The sequence below is a fragment of the Scyliorhinus torazame genome, chromosome 8 (genome assembly GCF_047496885.1).
Source record: "Scyliorhinus torazame isolate Kashiwa2021f chromosome 8, sScyTor2.1, whole genome shotgun sequence".
Taxonomy (NCBI): domain Eukaryota; kingdom Metazoa; phylum Chordata; class Chondrichthyes; order Carcharhiniformes; family Scyliorhinidae; genus Scyliorhinus; species Scyliorhinus torazame.
The window spans coordinates 151,667,680-151,690,423 of NC_092714.1; the positions used below are offsets into that span (position 1 = coordinate 151,667,680).

Here is a 22,744-nt window from a genome sequence, read left to right on the forward strand (position 1 = left end):
AACCTAAACCCCCTAACAGCTGATGGTGACTAACTCCTTAAAAAAGGAAATAATGCTGGTTTTCAGGGTAAAAATTGAACATGGGGAAGAGCGAGGTCTTTCCGATCCAGGCGAGGGAGCAGGAGAAGGGATTGGGGTGGGAGCTTTCGGTTCTTGAGCATTCAGGTGGGTGGGTGAGCAGCTGCATAAGTTAAATTTGGTTCGGTTGGTCGAGCAGATGAATTTGATTTGATTTATTTATTATTGTCACATGTATTTGTGTACAGTGAAAAGTATTGTTACTTGCATGCTGTGCAAACAATGCATACCGTACCTAGGGAAGGAAGGAGACACTGCAGAATATAATGTTACAGTTATAGTAAGGTGTAGAGAAAAGATCAACTTAATATGAGGTAGGTCCATTCAAAAGTCTGATGGCAGTAGGGCAGAAGCTGTTCTTGAGTCGGTTGGTATGTGACCTCAAACTTTGGTATCTTTTTCCTGACGGAAGAAGGTGGAAGAGAGTATGTCCGGGGTGCGTGGGGTCCTAAATTATGCTGGCTGCCTTTCTGAGGCAGCGGGAATTATAGGTAGAGTCAATGGATGGGAGGCTGGTTTGCGTGATGTGCTGCACTACATTCACGACTTTTTGTAGTTTCCTGCGGCCTTGGGCAGAGCAGGATCCATACCAAACTGCGATACAACCAGAAAGAATGCTTTAAGTTGGTGAGAGTCATAGCTGACATGCCAAATTTTCTCAGATGGGGTTCTTTAGGAGGTGGGATGCGCTCCCGTTGTCATTGGCGGGAAGGGTTCAGATGGTAAAGACGATGGTCCTCCCGAGGTTTTTGTTCCTGTTTCAGAGCCTCCCGATTTACATTACCAAGGCGTTTTTTAGGAAGGTGAACGCGGTGATTTCAGGATGTGTGTGGGCGGGTAAAACCTCGCAGGTGAAGGAGGTGCTGCTGGCGTGGGGCCGAGGTGGGGGCTCTCCCGAACTTTATGAATTACTACTGGGCGGCAATTATTGTGATGGTCAGGAAATGGGTAATGGGGGCGGGGTTGGTATGGGAGAGGATGGACGCAGCCTCATGCAAGGACACGAGTTTAGGGGCACTGCTCTGCTGTTCTTGCCGGCCAGGTGCTCCACAAACCTGATAATGGTGGCGGTCCTAAGGGTGTGGGGACAGTGACGGCAGCACATGGGTTTGGAGTTGGCTTCGGTTTAGGCACCAATATGTGGCAATCACTGGTTTGTTCTGGGAGGGGGGGGGGGGGCACGGCGGCTTTCCGCGCTTGGAAGTGTTGGAGGAGGAATTTGAGCTGGCCGGCAGAAATGGGTTCCATTATTTGCAGGTGACGGACTTTGTGCGGAGGTAGGTATCGACCTTACCGCACCTGCGGCCCCAGGGGCTACAGGAAAAATTGTTCAAAACGGGAGTAGAAGAGGGGAAGATATCGGAAACTTATAAGAAGCTGATGGACTGGGAGAGAGCACAGATAGGGGAGGTGAAGCGGAAGTGAGTGGCAGAGTTGGGTAGGGAGTTGGAAGCTGGGCTGTGGGAGGATGCCCTGAGGAGTTAATGCATTCTCGTCGTGCACCAGGCTTAGCTTTATACAATTTAAGGTGGTCCACAGGGCACATATGACTGTGGCCCGGATGAGCAGGTTTTTTGAAAGGGTGGAGAATAGGTGTGGGTGGTGTGCGGGTGTTTTGGGCTTGTTCGAAGCTTGAGGGATTCTGGCAGAGGTTTGCTGACGTTATGTAGGAGGTTCTGAGAGTTAGGGTGGTCCCGAGACCAGAGGTAGTGATTTTTGGTGTGTCAGAAGGCCCAGGAATCCAGGGAGCGAGAGAGAGGCCGATAGCTTGGCCTTTGCCTCCCTGGTAGCCCGGAGACGGATCTGGCTAGAATGGAGGGACTCGGTCCCCCTGAAGACGGCGGTGTGAGTGAGTGACCTGGCGAGGTTCTCAGGTTTGAGAAAATTAAGTTCACCCTGAAGGGCTCGGTGCAAGGATTTGCTCGGAGGTGGCAGCCGTTTATCAAATTCTTTGGGAAAAAATTAAGCTGTCAGCCGGGGGGGGGGGGGGAATAGAGGGATGCGGACCCCGGAAGTGTAAAAGGTTTTAGGGCAGCATGGTCGGCGCAGGCTTGGAGGGCCGAAGGGCCTGTTGCTGTGCTGTACTTTTTTTGTTCTTTGTTGGGCATTTTTTATTACAATACCTTTATTACAATAGCTATGTGGATTTTCAAGAGTAAACACTCAGGGCTACTAGGAAAAGGGGCAAAAAGTACAGTACACCAGCGCAAGCCACCGCATGCATGTCTTCCCCCTACATTACTCCACCGGCAGTCCCCCAAAAAATGTTTCTGGTTGTTAAAACTAATTAGCGGTCCTGTGACTCACGTTTTATAAAAACAAATACAAGTTATGGTCTTTTGATCCAGGGTTCCATTCTAGGATCTTCCCATTCAGTTATAATATCAACTGGGATTGTTACACCACTCCTTCACTGTCGCTGGATCAAAATCCTGGAATTTCCTCCCTTACAACACTGTGGATGTGCCTACACCACAGGGATGCAGGGTTTAAGAAGACGGCTCACTACCACCTTCTCAAAGATAACTAGGAATGGGCAATAAATGCTGGTCTAGCCAGCGCCGCCCACATAGAACAGTACAGCACAGAACAGGCCCTTCGGCCCTCGATGTTGTGCCGAGCTTTGTCTAAAACCAAGATCAAGCTATCCCACTCCCGGTCACTCTGGTGTGCTCTATGTGCCGATCCAATAACCGCTTGAAAGTTCCTAAAGTGTCCGACTCCACTATCACAGCAGGCAGTCCATTCCACACCCTAACCACTCTTGAGTAAAGAACCTACCTCGGACATCCCTCCTATATCTCCCACTCCGAACCTTATAGTTATGCCCCCTTGTACATCCTGCGCATGAATAAAAAAAGACAAATAAACCTCGAGATAGGACGCTAATATTTGAGAATCAGGAATGACCCAATAGTGTGAAACATTATGGAGATAAAAAAAACAGAGCTCACAAAAACAAAGATTACATTGTTGCTGTAAGTGACATGTGAGCGTTTGACATTTAACAAACTGTAAATAAGGTTCCCACTACAGCAACAAGAAAAATAACAACCTCAGTTTATACACAGCAAGAAGAGTTATTGCTGGCAGCACCAGTCAAATATCTCTCGAGGTTCTCTCAATCAGCAGTCTGTTACCTAGGACAATCTGAAGGTCACTAAGTTCTGTCACCAAGGAATAACTAATTTCTCGATATTTTTTTGCTTTCAACATCTTCACTTAAAGGTTCTTGTTCCTACGTTTAGGTATTGAAGGATATGTCAAATCATTGCATCTTTGCCTGGTTGCTGTCTGATCTTGCAAGGCAACATTGTACACAGTGGGTTATGCTGAAGTTTTGCAATAAAGAAATGCGACAAAATAGGATCCAAGTCTTAAATGGTTCATACAACCCATCACTTGATAACAGTGAAGTACATATAGAAAGTAAAGTTAAAGCTCGTCCTAAAATTAGCAACTCTTACACCCATATTGTAATTATTAAGTTGGCATATTAATAGTCACCTCTTTCTTCAGAGACAGTCTGGACTTCGAACTGCCACTTCCCATCCTGTTATCCATAATAGGATGACTGATGCAGGATCTGACATTGATAATCATAGCAGAGACCACTGCAAACAAAGAATATAAACAAAGAAAATGGTCATTTTTTGAAGGATGCTGATGTAGAAGAACTGGCAAGGGGGAAAAAAAGTGCAGTTCACCTCAAAGCTGAAAAAGAAACCAACTCTCAACTGTTCCATTGATTTGGAGTGAGGGGTAGTCTGCATCCCATTGCTCAAGTCTTCACGGCATCTTTTTAAGACAAAGGTCCAAGCTGGGGCAAGTGTAAAAATTCTAACTTGTGACATGCAGATGGCAGTTAAATTCTGAAGCTGTAAACTAACATTGGACAATCTTTGTTGCAGAAACAAAACATCAGACACCAATATCTTCACTAATTAGAACCTTTAGTTAACCTATAAGGTTTTGAACTTAGTAAATTAAATACTAACCCAAATGTTGTTCAGGTGTTTTATTTTTTGACTTAAAATCATAGAATCCCTAAAGTGCAGGAGGCCATTCAGCCCATTGAGTCTGCACCAACCCTTCGAAAGAGCACTCTACCCGTGCCCACCCTCCCCTATCTCTGTAACCCCATAACCTGACCTGCACATCCCTGGACACTAAGGAGCAATTTACCATGGTCAATCCACCTAACCGGCACATCTTTAGACTGTGGGCGGAAACCAGGGCACCCGGAGGAAACCCACCCAGGCACGGGGAGAAAGTCCAAACTCTACAGTCACCCAAGGCTGGAATTGAACCCGGGTCCCTTGCGCTGTGAGGTAGCAGGCCTAACCACTGTGCCATCATGGTGGAGAAGATCCCAAAATATAATTTCTGTAGGAAACGTAATTTGCATTTGAAAGAATCAATACCAAATGGTCAATAGATTGACCATTCGCTCACTGAAATAATGATGATTCCACTGATTAATTTTGGATTTATTTCCCTTCATGGGGTCCTCTGTATCCACTGCAGTGGACGACCTGAAATAACTTGTCACGTTCTGTACTCGGGTCCCTTTGAAATCCTGAAAAATCACCTCAACCTTCTCTTTTCCAATAGAAACAAAGCCAACGTAATCTTCATAATTCAATCCCACCATCTCCTCAATCATTTGGATAACTGTCTTATCATTTCAAGAGCTGCAGTGAGTTTTTTCTAACTGTGGGGACCCAAAGGTGTACCCAGTGACTTATGAAGTGGCATAACTACCTCATTATTGCAGCTTTTGATCTTTTAATACATTCCACAGCTGACTTAATTTACTCAATGCCACTGAGCATTGTTGCAATTGTTTCAATTTACTGTTGGTCAGAAATATCAGATTTCTCTCATTTTCTGTGCTTTCTTTCCATTTCAGTATTTCTTATCTTTTTTTATTAATTCACAGGATGTAGGCATTGCTGCCAAGGCAGCATTTATTGTCCATCCAATCATACAACTGAGCGGTTTGGGTCCATTATAGGCCAGACCAGGGTAAAGCCAAATTTCCTTCCCTTAGTGAAATTAAGGAATACAAAAGGATACAGGAAATGGAATGGAAGTAGATATTATCTAACAAACCTACACAAGCACAGACTTAATGGGCCAGTCTCCTCTTCTGTAATTTCAGTGAAGCCACAATGCTTCTGTTCCTCCAGTGCCAGCCCACTTGAGCGCATGAAGGACTTGGTATTTCTCCCAACTGAATTTCATCAGCTCAATTTACAAGTTATACACACATTTCTCATTGTGAGTTCCCAGCTTATCAATGCGGGCTGTGGTGTACAGGAACATTACCAGGGGCATCTATTGGGATCTGTAAGCAATGAGAAAGGGCTGCAGAGTAGGAGCAGAAAGGTGATGTGGGTCACAGGTCACTCAGTGTTTCCATGCATCAGTGACCCTGGTCACAGGTTGTCTATCTTTTCAATGCGGTTACCTGGATAGATCAGGAAGTTTGTTTTGTACCACCATCACCCCAAGAAACCGGAGGGCAGTTAGAACTAGGGAGTGGTCACGATTACAGTCACTGATGTTCACTGTTGCTGAGCGAACAAACAGCAATTTAGTAAATATTTTAAAACCAAAACCAGGAATTAGATCTAGTCACATTGATACCTTGCCTTTCCCATCCATGGAGGATATATCACGTACTGTGCAGTTTGGGATGTTAGATGTGCCCCTATTGAGAAACCTTGTTTTTTTGTGCATTCCTTCTTCACAAAGCTGTACTTCCTAATGTCTTTTGTGTAAGTTTTGGAACAATATGTCCCCCCAATATAAATTCATATGGCCCCATTTATAATGGGATCATACCACATTGTAATTACACTTTTCGGGTGGTGAAGGCCCGGGTCAAACCAGGCTGGGGGTTAGCTCTATTTGGAGTTGCGGAAGAGCCGGGAGTGCAGGAGGCGAAAGAGGCCGACGTTGTGGCCTTTGCGTCCCTAGTAGCCCGGCGCAGGATCCTACTCATGTGGAAGGAGGCGAAACCCCCCCGGACTGGAGGCCTGGGTAAATGATATGGCGGGGTTCATTAAACTGGAGCAGATAAAGTTTGCCCGGAGAGGATCGGCTCAAGGGTTCACCAGGCGGTGGCAGCCATTTCTCGACTACCTAGGGGAACGTTAGAGGGAAGACAGATGACCAGCAGCAGCAACCCAGGGGGAAGGGGGGGGGGGGGGGGGGGGTTAGTTTAGTTTAGGTCAAAGATAAAGGGGTTTTGTTACTTGTGTATTGTTAAAAATTTCTGTATTGTTATTGTTGCGTTTGCTTTGTAAGAGGGGAAAAATTGTTGTTAGGGAAAAAAAATTCAATAAAACGTAATTACACTTTTCTGCTGTAATCTTCAGTGTCTGAACTCCACAGTAGAGAATCTCCTACACTCCAACCAACTCTCCCAGGGCGGCACGGTAGCACAGTGGTTAGCACTATTGCTTCATAGCACCTGGGTCCCGGGTTCGATTCCCGCTTGGGTCACTGTCTGTGCAGAATCTGCACATTCTCCCTGTGTCTGCATGGATTTCCTCTCGGGTGCTCCAGTTTCCTCCCACAAGTCCCGAAAGACTTGCTTGTTAGGTGAATTGGACATCATGAATTCTCCCTCAGTGTACCCGTACAGGCGCCAGAGTTTGTCGATTAGGAGATTTTCACAGTAACTTCATTACAAGCCTACTTGTGACACTAATAAAGATTATCATCCCATCTTACTTCATCGAGCCCTACTGACATGCCAATACTTTCACCCCTTTCTTCCTCATTTACCTGGCTTCCCTGTGAATGGATCTATGCTATTCACCTCAAATACTCCATGTTACAAGTCCATAATCTCAACACTCTCTGCATGAAGACATTTCTTTTGAATTTCCTGCTGGATTCATTAGCTACTATCTTATAATTATGGACCCTTGTTTTGGACTCCCCCTCATGTGGTAATGTTCTTTTCTACTCCTATCCTATCAAACTCTTTCAACATTAAAAGAACCGTATCAGGTCACATCTTAGTCTCAACATTTCTGGAGTCTACTCTTAGACTATCCCAATAGTTATTTCACTTAACTATAAATGAGAATATCAATTTAAAGCATCATATTCAAAATGACAAAGTGATTAAAACAGAGACCGAGTTATGGATGTCCATAGAATCCCTACAGTGCAAAAGGAGGCTATTCAGCCCATTGAGTCTGCACCGACCCTCTGAAAGAGCACCCCACCTAGGCCCACTCCCCCGTTCATTTGAAAACAAAGACAAGAATTTCAAAGTTGAGGCACTATTCAACTAATGTAGACTTCAGAAAAGAGGTTCTGTTCATTAGACAATGTGCAACTCGGTTTGCACATTTCATAAAATGTTTTATTTTAACATCTGTAAAACGCAGTGAAGTGTTTCCGCCTTGCAAAATGTGAGATTCAATTTGAACCATAGAATGATTAACAGCGCAAGAGGTAATTCACCCATCATGTCTGTGCTTGCTCTCCAAAAGAGTGAGCAATCTAGTGTTAAATCCCTCGGCCTTCTCCCCATAAACCTGCATGTTCGTCCTTTTCAAACGATAATCCGATTCCCTCTTAAACTGCCTCAGTTGAAGCTGCCTCCACCGCACACTGCGACTGTGCATTTGGAATTGTAATCAGAACCCTTAAATAGAATTACAGCTATAATGTCAATCAGATTTACGTATTAGATAATGCGCAGATTCCCTCCCCCCCCCCCCCCCCATGCTAAATAGTAAGAGTCACAGTCAATGTCAAAATTAAACGTCTGAAACTTTCATACAATCATTCGAATTTGACTAAATCTTTGGTAATGGAATGTCACCCCGAAGCCATGGGTGGATGTTATTTCCCCCGTGCAGGAACACAGTGCACCCGGAGCAAAAATCCAAGCCTTCAAATTACAAAAATGTTAGCAAAGGGAAATGGAGAACGGATAATTGGAGACTAGAACATGAAATCTAATTGCATTTCTATCCGACGGGTGACATAGGGCCAGGCTCAACAAGTAACAACTTCAACAATCATTGTCCTCAACAGCACAGCTGCCATTTTACTTTCACAACAGAAGCCAAGAGTCAGTGCTGCACATATTCATGCCACTGTGACCACCATTCTCAGCAAACGGTTCATCATTTGCAAAGAATACAACTGATATAGTACTGACAGAGGTGGAGTGAAGTGGGGTGGGAGGGGTGCTGCTCACAAGATGCATGAAAAACATTTTAAAACATTGCAACACAGTGTCAGCTGTGGCTCCATGGGTAACACTCTAGTTTCTGAGCAGGAGGTTGTGGGTTCAAGTCCCACTCCAGGGAGCCGAGCATAATTCTAGGCTCACACTCCAGTGAGGGGAGTTCTGCACTGACATAGGCACAGCACTGCCTTTCGGATAAGACATTAAACCAAGACCTTGTCCGCCCAAGTAAATGATCCTATGCCACTATTCACAGAACAGCAGGAGAGATCTCCTCGGTGTCCTGGCCAATATTTAGCTCCCAAAAAACACAGCTAAAACAGATTCATGATGACACTGTTGCGTGGGGAAGCTTGCTGCAAGCAAATAGGTTGCTGTATTTACTACATTACAGCGTCTTTAAAAGTACTTCATTGGCTGTAAAAGATATTGAGGTCGTGGAAAGACACCATAGAAATTCAAGTCTGTCCTTTCTAAAATGAAAATGAAGTCAGAATGAAATATTTCAAAATTCTGAAGTTAAAAGATTTCAACATTAAACCATTCATATTTGCCACTGCACTATGTAACGCTGTAAAGGTGATCTACTGTTCCAACCACAATATCAAGCTGTAAAAAATTTTTTATTAGATACATTACAATTGAAAAACACTGCTTTTTAAAGCAACAAGTAGTGTACGCTATAAAAGACCAAGATCTTTTTGAAATCACACATCTATACAGAATCATAAAACGTTTAAAACACAGAAAGTGGCCACTCGGCCCATCGTGTCTGCACCAGCCGAAAAACAAGCCGCCCTATCTAATCCCACTTCCATCATTTGTTCCGTAGCCCTGCAGATTACGGTGCTCAAGGCGTATATCCAGACACCTTTTAAATGAGGGTTCTGACTCGACTATACTTTTAGGTTGCGAGTTCCAGACTCCCACGCCCTCGGAATGAAAAATAAAAATCCTTGGGCTGGATTCTCCGCCCCGCCGCATTTCAGGTTCACCCCGCCGGCAGGATGCCCGTTATGCCGGCTGGTCAATGGGGTTTCCCATTGTGGGGCAACCCCACGCTTCCGGGAAACCCCCGGGCTGCCGGCAAAACAGAGCACCCCACGGTGGAGAACCAGCCCCTTATCTGCCCTCTAAGCTATCTACCAATCACTTTAAATTTATGTCTTCTCATCACTAGCCTCTATGCTAAAGTAAATAGGCTCTTTCCATCCACACTCAATGTTGTACATTTCAATCAAATCTCCCCTCAACCTCCTCTATTCCAAAGCGAAAAACCCCAGCCTATCTCATAGCTGCAATTTTCCAGTCCTGGCAACATCCGCATAAATCTCTTTAAAATACATTAATTTAGGGCAGCACAGTGGCACAGTGGTTAACATTGCTGCCTCACAGCGCTGAGGTCCCAGGTTCGATCCCGGCTCTGGGTTACTGTCCGTGTGGAGTTTGCACATTCTCCCCGTGTTTGCGTGGGTTTCGCCCCCACAACCCAAAGATGTGCAGGGTAGGTGGATTGGCCACGCTAAATTGCCCCTTAATTTGAAAAATTGAATTGGGTACTCTAAATTTTTTTTTAAATGATACATTAAAATAACTTGGATGAAGGCACTGACGGAATGGTTGCTAAATTTGCTGATGACACAAAGATAGCGAGGAAAGTAAATTGTGAAGATGACATAAGGAGTCTACAAAAGGACGTAGATAGGTTAGGCGAGTGGGCAAAGATCTGACTGCAAACGACACAAAACTGTTTATGCCCGTTTAGAAAACAATAAAAATGACAAATTGACTCCTTGCCATTGCATTAAAACCCAAAACAGCTGACATATGATCAACTTTAACCAGTAGCTCTGCAGTTGTGACTGAACTAAAGTCCACCTGCTCCAATGCTTGCAAACATTAAACAGCAGCCATTATCACTAGCTTATTGAGGAGCTCAAGATGCTCTCAACCTGAAATCCGAGACTGGATAATATATGAATCTGAGCTATCTCACTGGTGCTAATTACAGCCTGCACACAACTGAAAATCAAAGTGCCCTTCAGTGGGTTTTACCATGACACAGTGAGGGAAGCCTGATGATGAATAGTTGTACATGAAAAACCTCCCATCCATTCCACACAAGGAAGATGAAATCTTTGGGGAGGTGGGTGGGGAAGAAATGATTGAATGCAATTTCATCATTGATCGTATTCTGCAAAGCTCTATTCCAATTGCTGCTACTTTATCCCTTTTATAGATAAACCCATTGTTCCCAATTAACTCGTCTATATGCCAGGAGCAACCAGATTATAGATATTTTTGGAAACATGTCCCATTGACACTGCTATCTGCAGAGCTATGAGGAGAAGGCGTTAAGATGGTACTAGGTGAGTTGCTCATTCGGAAAGCTGGTACAAATATAATGGCTGAATGGCCTCCTTCTGCACCGTAATAAATCTGTAAGTGTATCGTTTTCAATGCTTCCTAAAGAAGGACACAGGAGGGTCAACTCATTTGAAAACTCAGAACAGCTCTCACTGGGATCAAAATGCGTCATCTCTTTTCATGCATCTAACACAACAACTTCGACACAAGGTTCTAGCTGTGAACAATGATGGGCTTCTTCGAATAACACAAACTCAAATTCAAGCACTCAGTTGCGGCTGGGGGTCAGACATGGAGGTCCAGAATTGAAAAGTCTGTGCTGAGAAGTGCACTCAACGGCCTCGCTAACTCATTGATGGGGAAGAGCTGGAGCAGCATTCACTAACATTGTGAGCTTCGCAGACTGATCATCAGAAACTGAAACCCAACCAATCTATCTATCCGTGCTGTAAAACTCAATCAATCTATCTGTCAATGCGCCCACCTGTCCATCTCTTTATGTTCCAACAACTCAATTTTCTACAGCAATTTTAACACAGAAAAAGATCACACACTTTGCAGTGGTGTCATTGGAAATAAATGAACAATAGATACATGGTGAGATGAAGATAGGATGGGGCTCAAGTAGAATGTAACAGAAACAGAGCCTGTTTCAGTGCAGGATAAGTATATTTAACACTATATCAGAAGGAAAAGCAATCAGAAGTTGTTGCAAGGACAGACCTCCACTTTTTACAGGACATATAGGTCTGCCTCTTAATTGGGTCTAGCACCTAACAACAAGGCAGAAACCTGGAATAATCAGTGCTGACCCGAGAGGCCTCCCAAGGGCATTAGTTACTCTGCAGATGGATCTGGAGAGCAAGAAGCAGACTCAGCAGGTCCGAAGATCATCCAAGGGGGAATTCATCAACCCTCCTCATTAAATACTGTTACCTGGCCCAAATCTGGACAAATGAACAAAGAGACGGCAACTCTGCCCCTCGAGCCTCCTCCACCATTCAATAAAATTATGGCTGATCTGTTCGTGTTTCAAATTCCACATTTGTGTTGTTAATCTCTTCAGAATTCAGTTTAACCTTAACAGATGTGGATGTCTAGTTTCCATTATGAAGTACTTTTTCCCTTATTGTTTTACAAAGCTTAATTGAGACAACCTTCACGCATCCATCAGTTTTCATCTCTTTCCAGCTTGCCAAACCTTCTAAATTGGCATTAAACATTACTGGACGGCCCTGGGTCACTGTCTGTGGAGTTTGGACATTTTCTCCATGTCTGCGTGTGTTTCACCCCCACAACCCAAAGATGTGCAGGGGATTGGCCACGCCAAATTGCCCCTTAATTGGAAAAAAAATAATTGGGCACTTGAATTTTTAGAAAAACATATTACTGGACAGTTTGTGGAGGTTTGTACATGTAATGTCCACTGTTCCCTCCTCAGAAAGACCAGTCTTACTTGCACCATACGAGCTCTGACTAATAGCCGCCATCCAAATCATTCAGTGTTTGTTACGGAGGATTGCCGACTCTTGAGTTTTCACTTCCCATTTCGAACATTCCCACTTGTTGGTTCCACTCTGACTAGATCCTCTTCATGACGTTTACACAATCCAGCCAGGTCCAAGCCACATTCTTAAATCAGACCATCTTATGACAAGCAACATCTGCTTAAACCCATCATCCTGGGCATTTCGGAGTCACCAGCTTACTGCAAATCCATAGAAACCCTACAGTGCCGAAGATCCCCACGCATTGACCATGGCCAATCCACCTAACCTGCACATCTTTGGACTGTGGGAGGAAACTGGAGCACCCAGAGGAAACCCACGCAGACACGGCGGGGGGAACGTGCAAACTCCATACAGCCAGTCACCGAGGTCGGAATCAAACCCAGGTCCCTGGTGCTGTGAGGCAGCAGCTCTAACCACTGTTACCGTGTCGCCCTTCTACTCTGCCCACGATAAAGCACTTCCACTGTAGACCAACATTGAATAGATGGGCAGATGTTAACTAATCAGGATACTTTAAACTGACATACACCAGGAATCATGTGATGTGTTGACATACAATTTGCAACGTACAAATAGCCTTCGATAAAATTTGTCATAGACTGATCCACGAAGAGTACTTCTGCTGCCACTGTCATGTTTCTATTTTAAGTAGTTCCCATTCAGAAACACTGCAGCAGCAATGTATGCAGGCTATCCCTCATTCCATCAGTCTGCGCTCAATCTGCAAACTCAGTATTCAGAGTGGCAGAGGCACAAATAAATAGCAAGGGGTCTGCAAGCTAGTCAAGATGTCAGTCTCAGGCTAGGCATAGTGAAAGCAGTATGTCTTGCGTATTCTCCAAGCATTTTGACTGACGCGCCCGAGAGTTCAATAGCTTAGCAAGTCCAAATTCCTTTATCCCAGTCTTTCAGAACGCTAAGATTCTTCTGCCAAGCGGAGGAGACAAGGATAAAAACAGCTAATCTACAAACATACAAATTAGGAGGAGCAGGCCATTTTGCCCCTTGAGCCTGCTCCACTATTCAATAGGATCATAACTGATCTGATTGTGGCCTCAACTCCACATTCCGCTTGCCCCAATAACATTTGACCCTCTTGTTAATCAAGAATCTGTCTACCGCTGCCTTAAAAATATTAAATGACCCTGCCTCCACCACTCTCTGTGGGAGAGAGTTCCAAGGACTCTTAACGTTCAGAGAAAGACTTTCTTCTCATCTCCATCTTAAACAGGGGACCTCTTATTTTTAAACTGTATCCCCCTAGTTCTAGTCTCTCCCACAAAGGAAACATCCTTTCAGCATCCACCCTGCCAAATCCCCTCAGGATATTATTTGTTTCAATAAGATCATCTCTCATTCTTCTAAACTCCAGTGGATACACGCCCAGCCTGGCCAACTTTTACTCAAAAAATAACCTCCCCCATCCCAGGTGACAATATTGAATTCTTTACCCGTCAGTCTTGCCTCAATAAACTCGAGAGGGATTTATAGGTCTAGTATTATTTATTTATAACCAACTTGCAAGGCTGACTCGCTCTACAGAGATTCAGAACACACAAGTGGTCTCCTAGAGCTCCAGAACCGAGTGAGATCGGAGACAAAGAAATCTTTACAAATCTCATTCAAATGGCAACAGGTTTCACAGACAAGATTCTCATAGGTCATCCTATACACCTCCTGACCCGGCCATAAATCCTGATTGGCTCACTTCGCATTCCTTAACCCTGGGCCTCTTGTTACCCAGCATCCTTTTCCCCATCCTTGCCATGCTTTCTGAATCCCTTTGTCCTTTGTTTGTGAACTCACTACTGTCAGACTGGCTCACATCTACATTATTGTAACTAATATTTGAACTAACTATTTTATATCACATTCGTTTGTTCAATTCCTCACAGGTACCAGTCAAATAAACCTTCTCTGAACAGCTTCAAATGATTTTTTTTTAAAACTGTACAATATCTCTTTAATTCTGTGTACAATATAGAAGGGCCTTTGGCAAAGAGGGAGGGTGAAATATCAATAAAGCTTCTAATGAATTTATGCCCTTTCTTAGATAAGGAAACCACAACTGTAGACTGTACTCGAGATGTGGTCTCACCAACACCCAGTACACCTGTAGCAAAAGCATTCCCCTTGCAATAAATAACATTCCACCTGCGTTCCTAATCACTTGCTGTACCTGCATATTAACCTGTATGTACCAAAGACCCAGATTACTTTTGGCACGGTGGCACAGTGGTTAGCACTGCTGCCTCAGCACCAGGAACCCAGGTTCAATTCTGGCCTTGGGTGACCATGTGGAGTTTGCACTTTCTTTCCATGTCTACGTGGGTTTCCTCCAGGTGCTCCAGTTGCCTCCCACAGTCCAAAGATGTGCAGGTTAGGTGAGGTTACGGGGATAGGGCGCATTTGTTTAAGTTCCTCCCTCCTTTCCACCTCCTAATACACAATTAATTCTGGGATGTTACTTCTGTCCTCTACAGTGAAGACAATATATCTGTTGAATTCATCCACCAATTCCTTACTTTCCATCATTAGTTCCCCATTCTCACTGTCTAGAGGTTGAATGAGGGCACCGCGGTAGCACAGCTCCAGGGTCCCAGGTTCGATTCCCGGCTTGAGTCACTGCCTGTGGAGTCTGCACGTTCTCGTGTCTGCGTGGGTTTCCTCCAGGCATTCCGGCTTCCTCCCACAGTCCAAAGATGTGCAGGTTAGGTGGATAGGCCATGATAAATTGCCCTTAGTGTCCAAAAAAAAAGGTTAGGTGGGGTTACTGGGTTAGGGGGATAGAGTGGAGGCATAGGCTTCAGTGGGGTGCTCTTTCCAAGAGCTGGTGCAGACTCCGTGGGCCGAATGGCCTCCTTATGCACTGTAAATTCTATGAATCTGTGAATGCTCACTTTACTTCTTTCCTCTTTTAAATACCTACAGAAACTTTATTATATTTCTAGATAGTTTTCTTTCCTACTCCCACCTTATTAATGGTTTAGTCGGACTTCCAGTTGCGGCTAAGTCGTACATTCGACGGCTCCCGCAAAAACGGACTTTTGGGCTCTTTTCAGGGCCCCCAACGGCACTTTTTCGACATTTCCCGGTGTGGGAAGGAGTCTACAACAGCTCCCCATCAGTATATGGCTTCAACTAGGAGCGGGGCAACAAAAAAGGTGGTGGTAGACCCGAAGAAGGTGCGAGGGAAGAAGGACAAAATGGTGGCGGGCGGAGACCAGGCAGCGTGGATGCAGTGGGCGGAAGAGCAGCAGGAGGGTATCCAGCGCTGCTTCAAAGAGATTAAAACGGGCCTGCTAAAGCCGATGAAGGTTTCTATTGATAAGCTGCTGGAGACACAGATGGCCCAGGGGGTGGCGATCCGCGAGGCTCGACAAAAGATCTCTGACAATGAGGACGAGATCTTAGGCCTGGCGGTAAAGGTGCTCCACAAGAAATGGCAGGAGCGGTTCGAGGAGATGGAGAATCGGTCGAGGCGGAAGAATCTGGGGATTCTGGGCCTCCCAGAGGGGCTGGAGGGGCCGGACGTGGGGGCCTATGTGGTCACCATGTTGAACTCGCTGATGGGAGCGGGGTCCTTCCAGGGGCCCCTGGAGCTGGAAGGGGCCCATAGAGTGCTGGCGAGGAGGCCCAAAACTAACGAGCCTCCGCGGGCAGTGCTGGTGAGGTTCCATCGGTTGGTCGATCGGGAGTGAGTGCTCAGGTGGGCCAAGAGGAGAGGAGCAGCAGGTGGGAGAATGCGGTGGTTCAGATATATCAGGACTGGAGTGCGGAGGTGGCGAAGAGGGGGGCCGGGTACAATCGAGCGAAGGCCGTGCTGCACAGGAAGGGGGTGAAGTTTGGCATGTTGCAGCCGGCGCGACTGTGGGTTACCAACAAGGACCGGCACCATTATTTTGAGTCTCCGGAGAAGGCGTGGGCCTTTGTTCAGGCCGAGAAGTTGGACACAGATTGAGGGTCGGGATGGGCGATTGGGGACTGCAGTTGATATGCTATGTTTATTTTTGTTTCGAGGGGAGGGCCTTTGCATTGCTCCGGGTTTCTTTTTCTTTGTGTTTTTTCTCTTTTGGGTCAGTGAGGGTGGCTGGGGCGTGTTGGGTACTGTTTTGGTTGGGAATCGAGTTGCTGCTGCTATGGTCAAGGAGGAGCTGGAGCGAGTGGGGGGGGTTGAGACGGGGGTATGCCGCTGTGGGGAACGGGCCGGGTGTGGGTTGCGGGCGCGTGGCTGGCCGAGGCGGGGTCATGGCTAGTCGGCGGAGGAGGGGGACGGGTAGCCCCCTGATCCGGCTGATAACCTGGAATGTAAGGGGACTGAATGGGCCGGTTAAGCGGGCCCGCATGTTCGCGCACCTGAAGGGCCTCAAGGCGGATGTGGTTATGCTCCAGGAGACACACCTGAAGGTGGCAGACCAGGTAAGATTGAGGAAAGGTTGGGTAGGTCAGGTGTTTCACTCGGGGCTGGATGCCAAAAATCGAGGGGTGGCGATCTTGGTGGGAAGGTGTCGTTTGAGGCGTCGAGCATTGTGGCAGATAATGGCGGCAGGTACATAATGGTAAGTTGCAGGGAGAGAGGGTGGTACTGGTCAATGTGTATGCCCCAAACTGGGACGATGCGGGTTTTATGCGGCGTATGTTGGGTCGGATCCCAGACTTGGAAGTGGGGGGCCTGATAATGGTGGGAGATTTTAACACGGTGCTGGATCCGGCACTGGATCGCTCCAGGTCTAGGACGGGTAGGAAGCCGGCGGCGGCTAGAGTGCTGAGGGGGTGTATGGACCAGATGGGAGGGGTTGATCCTTGGAGATTTGCAAAGTCAGGGGCTAGGGAATTTTCATTCTTCTCACATGTCCATAAGGCTGATTCCCGAATCGACTTTTTCACCTTGAGTAGGGCGCTGATAGCGAGAGTAGAGGATACTGAGTATTCGGCAATCGCCATTTCGGACCACCCCCCGCATTGGGTGCACTTGGAGATGGGGGAGGAGAGGGACCAGCGCCCGCTGTGGCGCTTGGATGTGGAGCTGTTGGCGGACGAGGTGAGCGAGCGGGTCCAAGGAAGTATAGAGAGGTACCTGGAGACCAATGACAACGGGGAGGTCCGAGTGGGGATGGTATGGGAGGCACTGAAGGCGGTGGTGAGGGGAGAGCTGATCTCTATTAGGGCCCACAAGGAGCCGAGGGAGAGGGAGAGGCTGGTGGGGGAGATGGTGAGGGTAGACAGGAGGAACGCGGAGGAACCCGAGGAAGGATTGTTGAGGAAGAGGCGTAGCCTCCAGGCCGAATTCGACCTGGTAACCACCAGGAAGGCGGAGGTGCTGTGGAGGAAGGCCCAGGGGGCGATTTACGAGTATGGGGAAAAGGCAAGCCGGATGTTGGCGCATCAGCTTCGGAAGCGGGACGCAGCTAGGGAGATCGGGGGAGTTAAGGACAGGGGAGGGAGTGTGGTGCGGAGTGGAGTTGGCATCAATGGGGTCTTCAGGGACTTCTACGAGGAATTGTACCGATCCGAGCCCCCACGGGAGGAGGGAGGGATGGGCCGCTTCCTGGACCAATTGAGGTTACCAAAGGTGGAAGAGGCACTGGTGGCGGGATTGGGGGCCCCGATTGGGCTGGAGGAGCTGATCAAAGGGATAGGAAGCATGCAGGCGGGGAAGGTACCGGGGCCGGACGGTTTCCCGGTCGAATTCTATAAAAGGTATATGGACCTGTTGGGCCCGCTGTTAGTTAGGACCTTCAATGAGGCAAGGGAGGGGGGCGTTTGCCCCTGACGATGTCCCGGGCACTGATCTCCTGGATCCTGAAGCGGAACAAGGATCCCCTGCAGTGTGGGTCTTACAGACCAATTTCCTTGCTAAATGTAAATGCCAAGGTGCTGGCGAAGGTCTTAGCCACGAGGATTGAGGATTGTGTGCCGCAGATCATCCATGAAGACCAGACAGGGTTTGTGAAGGGGAGGCAGTTGAATGCGAATGTGAGGAGGCTTTTGAATGTTATCATGATGCCGGCGAGGGAGGGGGGAGGCGGAGATAGTGGTGGCGATGGACGCTGAGAAAGCCTTCGATAGGGTAGAGTGGGGCTACCTGTGGGAGGTGCTGAAGAGGTTTGGGTTTAGGGTGGGGCTTGTCAGGTGGGTTAGGCTGTTGTATGAGGTCCTGCTGGCGAGTGTGGCCACAAACAGGAGGAGGTCCAAGTACTTTTGGCTGCACCGAGGGATGAGATAGGGGTGTCCCTTGTCCCCCCTGCTCTTCGCACTGGCGATTGAACCCCTGGCTATGGCACTGAGGGAGTCAAGGAACTGGAGGGGGTTGGTGCGTGGTGGGGAGGAGCATAGGATGTCACTTTATGCGGACGATCTGTTGCTGTATGTGGCGGACCCGGTGGGAGGAATGCCGGAGGTAATGAGGATTCTTAGGGAATTCGGGGACTTTTCGGGGTACAAGCTCAACATGGGGAAGAGCGAGCTGTTCGTGGTTCATCCAGGGGACCAGGAGAGGGGGATTGGCAAGCTCCCACTAAAAAAGGCGGAGAGGAGCTTCAGGTATCTGGGAGTCCAGGTGGCCAGGAGCTGGGGGGCCCTGCATAGGCTTAATTTTACAAGGCTGGTGGAGCAAATGGAGGAGGACTTCAAGAGGTGGGACGCGTTGCCGCTGTCCTTGGCGGGTAGGGTGCAGTCAATCAAAATGACGGTGCTCCCAAGGTTTTTGTTCCTGTTCCAGTGCCTCCCTGTGTCTATCCCGAAGGCTTTTTTCAGGCGGGTTAACAGGAGTATAATGGGGTTTGTGTGGGTGCGAGAGACTGGAGCGGAGTAGAGATACTACTGGGCCGCCAATGGGACGATGGTGCGCAAGTGGGTGATAGAGGGGGAGGAGGCTGCATGGAAGAGGCTGGAGACGGCGCCTTGTGTGGGTACGAGTCTGGGGGCGCTGGCAACGGCACCTCTGCCTCCAAGGAGGTATACCACGAGCCCAGTGGTGGTGGATCTCGGAAACTTACCAGGTGATGCAGGAGGAGCAGGAGACCTCGGTGGTGGGGGTAAAAGGTAAGTGGGAGGAGGAGTTGGGAGCGGAAATTGAGGAAGGGACGTGGGCAGATGCCCTGGGGAGGGTGAACTCTTCCTCATCGTGCGCGAGGCTCAGCCTCATACAGTTTAAGGTGCTGCACAGGGCACACATGACCTGGACAAGGATGAGTCGGTTTTTTGGGGGTGAGGACAGGTGTGTTAGGTGCTCTGGGAGCCCAGCAAATCACACCCATATGTTCTGGGCATGCCCAGCGCTGGAGGAATTTTGGAAGGGCGTAGCAAAGACGGTGTCGAGGGTGGTAGGATCCAGGGTCAAGCCGGGCTGGGGGCTCGCAATACTTGGGGTGGCAGAGGAGTCGGGAATGCAGGAGGCGAAAGAGGCCGGAATTCTGGCCTTTGCGTCCCTGGTAGCCCGGCGAAGGATTCTTCTTCATTGGAAGGATGCTAGGCCCCCAAGCGTGGAATCCTGGATTAATGATATGGCGGGGTTTATTAAGTTGGAGAGGGTGAAATTCGCCTCGAGAGGGTCGGTACAAGGGTTCTTTAGGCGGTGGCAACCGTTTTTAGACTTCCTGGCAGAGCGGTAGACATTGGTCAATGGCAGCAGCAACTCGGGGGGGGGGGGGGGGGGGGGTCACTTTATTTTTATTTTTTGTTATTTACACTGGAGGGTCTGAGGGGGTGTATATACTTGTTGTATTAAGTCGGGGTGTTAATGTTAATTTGTTATTTATGTACGGGGGGGGTAATGGTGGGGTGTTTTTTTGGACTGTGTTTTGTACTTAACCCTGTTGGGTTCCTTTCATTTTGTTATTGATATTTTATGAAAACCTTTAATAAAAATTATTTTTTTTTTTTTTTAAATTAATGGTTTAGTCATTCTTTGCTGTTCTTCATATTCCGTCCAATCTTCTGACCTGCCACTTATCTTTACATGATTATACACTAAGTTTAAAACACAATCTTATGGCTATTCCCCTCTCCCCGAAACCAAATGTGAAATTTAATCATATGAAGATCACCGCTATCTAGGGGCGCCTGCACTAGGAGGTCATTAATTAATCCCGTCTCCTTGCACATTACCAAATCTAATATAGCCTCCTCTCTGGTTGGTGCTAGAACATACTGCTCCAAGAAACTGTCCCAAAAACACTATGAACTCATCATCCAGGTGACCTTTGTCAGTCTGATTCACCCAATCAAGTTGTCGATTGAAATCACCCATGATTATTGCATGCCTTTCTCACAATCCCCCCTTAAATCTTCCTATGTACCCTGTTCTACAGTTTGGTTCCTGTTTGGAGGCCTATAAACCACTTCCTCAAGTGACTTCTTACCTTTACTATTTCTCATTTCTATCAAAATTGATTCGATACCTTGATCTTCAGAACTAAGGTCATCTCTCTCCATTGTACCCCCTCTCCTTTTCCTAGCTTCCTGACCTTTCCAAATGTCACATACCCTTGAATATTCAGGACACAGTCTTCGTCATCCTATAGTTTGAGAATTATTGGCGTGAACGCCATCAACGATCAAGCAAATTTCACCCCCTCCCTCACAAATCCCCAAAGCAAGTAAAATATGTATGCTTTTGGAAGGAAATGTGAAGAGTTCAAAAGAATGAAACCACCGATTACAATTAATAATGACACCGCATTGGTGTCAGCAGTGACACAGTCACTGAACAACAAATATAGAAAAACGCTGGCAATACATCATTAAAGTACGGAGATGAAAAGGAGTGAAATACCCAGAGTAACAGAGTCAGCCCCATTGCCCTGCTCTATTCTCTGCAAATTTACTTTGTTCCAGTATCCGTCCAAACACCTTTTCAAATTATTGACCTGTCTCCACTTCCAGCAGCCCCGTTGCCAGCATGTTCCAGAACATTCCCACTTGTCAAAAATTTCTCCCTTACAGATCCATCTATGTCTCTCGCCTAATACTTTCACTCTGTGTCCCCTTAGCCTTGTTCAATCAGCTAACGGAACAGCCTTTTCTCTGTCGACCTTAACTGTGCCAACATCATCTGGTACCCCTCTATCAAATTACCCTCAAACTCTTTTGCTCCGAGAACTCCAGCTTCGCAAACCAACCCTTCTATTTACTTTGCGAACTACACTCTCAATACGTTCTACCCGCTTCACATGAACCCCCCCCCCAGGGTCTCCAATTGTACACATTCTTTCAAACTGTACCATTTATTCCATACTGCATTTGCTCTTCCTCTTCAAAATGCATCATCTCACACTCCTCAGTATTAAATTCTGCCACTTGTCTGTCCATTGCACTCGCCAATCTACATCCTATCACGCGAATATCAGCCCCATTTCAGGTCATTCCACTTTCAACATCAGGCAGTTAATGGGGCTGATATTCATGCTTAATTAACATCGGGAGTTTCATTTTATAGTTGTGTTACGCGGGCTCTATGGTAGGGTTGTGTGGCCAGATTGGCATCATTTTGGTGTGGCCTCTCTCACTTGCCAACCCTCCCACTAGTGGGTTACCTCTGCAACTCAAAGTTGCTCTAACCGAATAGCAGCTCTCCCTGCCACCTGCTGTTCATCTCCCAAACCCTCGCTCACAGCAAGGGTTCAAGAAATGGCATGTGGGTGAGGCAGAAAGCTCTGCAGCAAGGGGGAAGCTCGTAGGAACAGCCAGTATATTTCTTTGATATTTTTTAAATTATTTCAAAAGTTGCTTCATTTATGAACATTGGAATTTTACAATGTAAAGTATTTCAACCTACATGGCTTAACCATTTGTTTTTTTATTCTGAGGCGGAAGGCCCTGCAGAACCAAACTGCAGATTTTACATCGGTTATGAGGGAAAATCTGATTTAACATTGTTTTATTTAAAGTTGCACTTTTTAGGAACGCTACATTAGCAATTGTATAATTGATATTGTCCACACTGCTTGTCACACCTCCATGTTTGGTATCCTCATCAGATTTTGATGATCAAAACACTGACCCATAGGGAACACCATCATCCTCCAGGCTGAAAAATTCACCACAATTCACTGCTTTCTGTCCCCAAGCCAAATTTTTATCCAAGCTGACACTAACCCTATTTCATGACCCTCAATTTTGTTACCCAGGCTTTTATTTGGTACGTTGTCAAACGCTTTCTTAAAATCCATGTACACAACATCCACCACATTCCCTGCATCAACTTTCTCTGTTACTTCATCCAAAATTTAATTTAGATTAGTCAAGCACAATGTGCCTTTTACAAATTGGTGTTGTCTATCTTTGTCTAAACTCCACACAGACAGTTACCCGAGGTTGGAATTGAACTTGGGTCCCTGACGCTGTGAGGCAGCAGTACTAACCATTGTGCCACCCTCTTCCTTAGTAAACATCCTTACAATGCTCGCATCACGTACTGCAGCCTCTAACGGTATATCACTCCTTGCCCAAAATAGAACCAACTCCACTCTGACTACCAACTTACTATTTACATGCCAGTAGATTTCTGGGTTCCCATTTTTGCTCACTGCCGTTCTGTTCTCACTTTCACTCTTTATCCATC

At 46.7% G+C, this 22,744-nt stretch overlaps 1 protein-coding gene across 4 annotated transcripts in view; it reads right to left on the reverse strand.

Annotated features, from left to right (window-relative positions):
• Nucleotides 1-22,744, reverse strand: part of akap11 (A kinase (PRKA) anchor protein 11) — a 134,421-nt gene that overhangs the window by 105,954 nt on the left and 5,723 nt on the right. For all 4 annotated transcript variants that reach the window (XM_072514374.1, XM_072514375.1, XM_072514372.1 and 1 more), the window contains exon 2: nt 3,586-3,692. In XM_072514374.1, coding sequence (XP_072370475.1) covers nt 3,586-3,681 — 96 coding nt within the window. In that variant the 5' untranslated portion in view covers nt 3,682-3,692. The remainder of the gene's footprint in view (nt 1-3,585; nt 3,693-22,744) is intronic.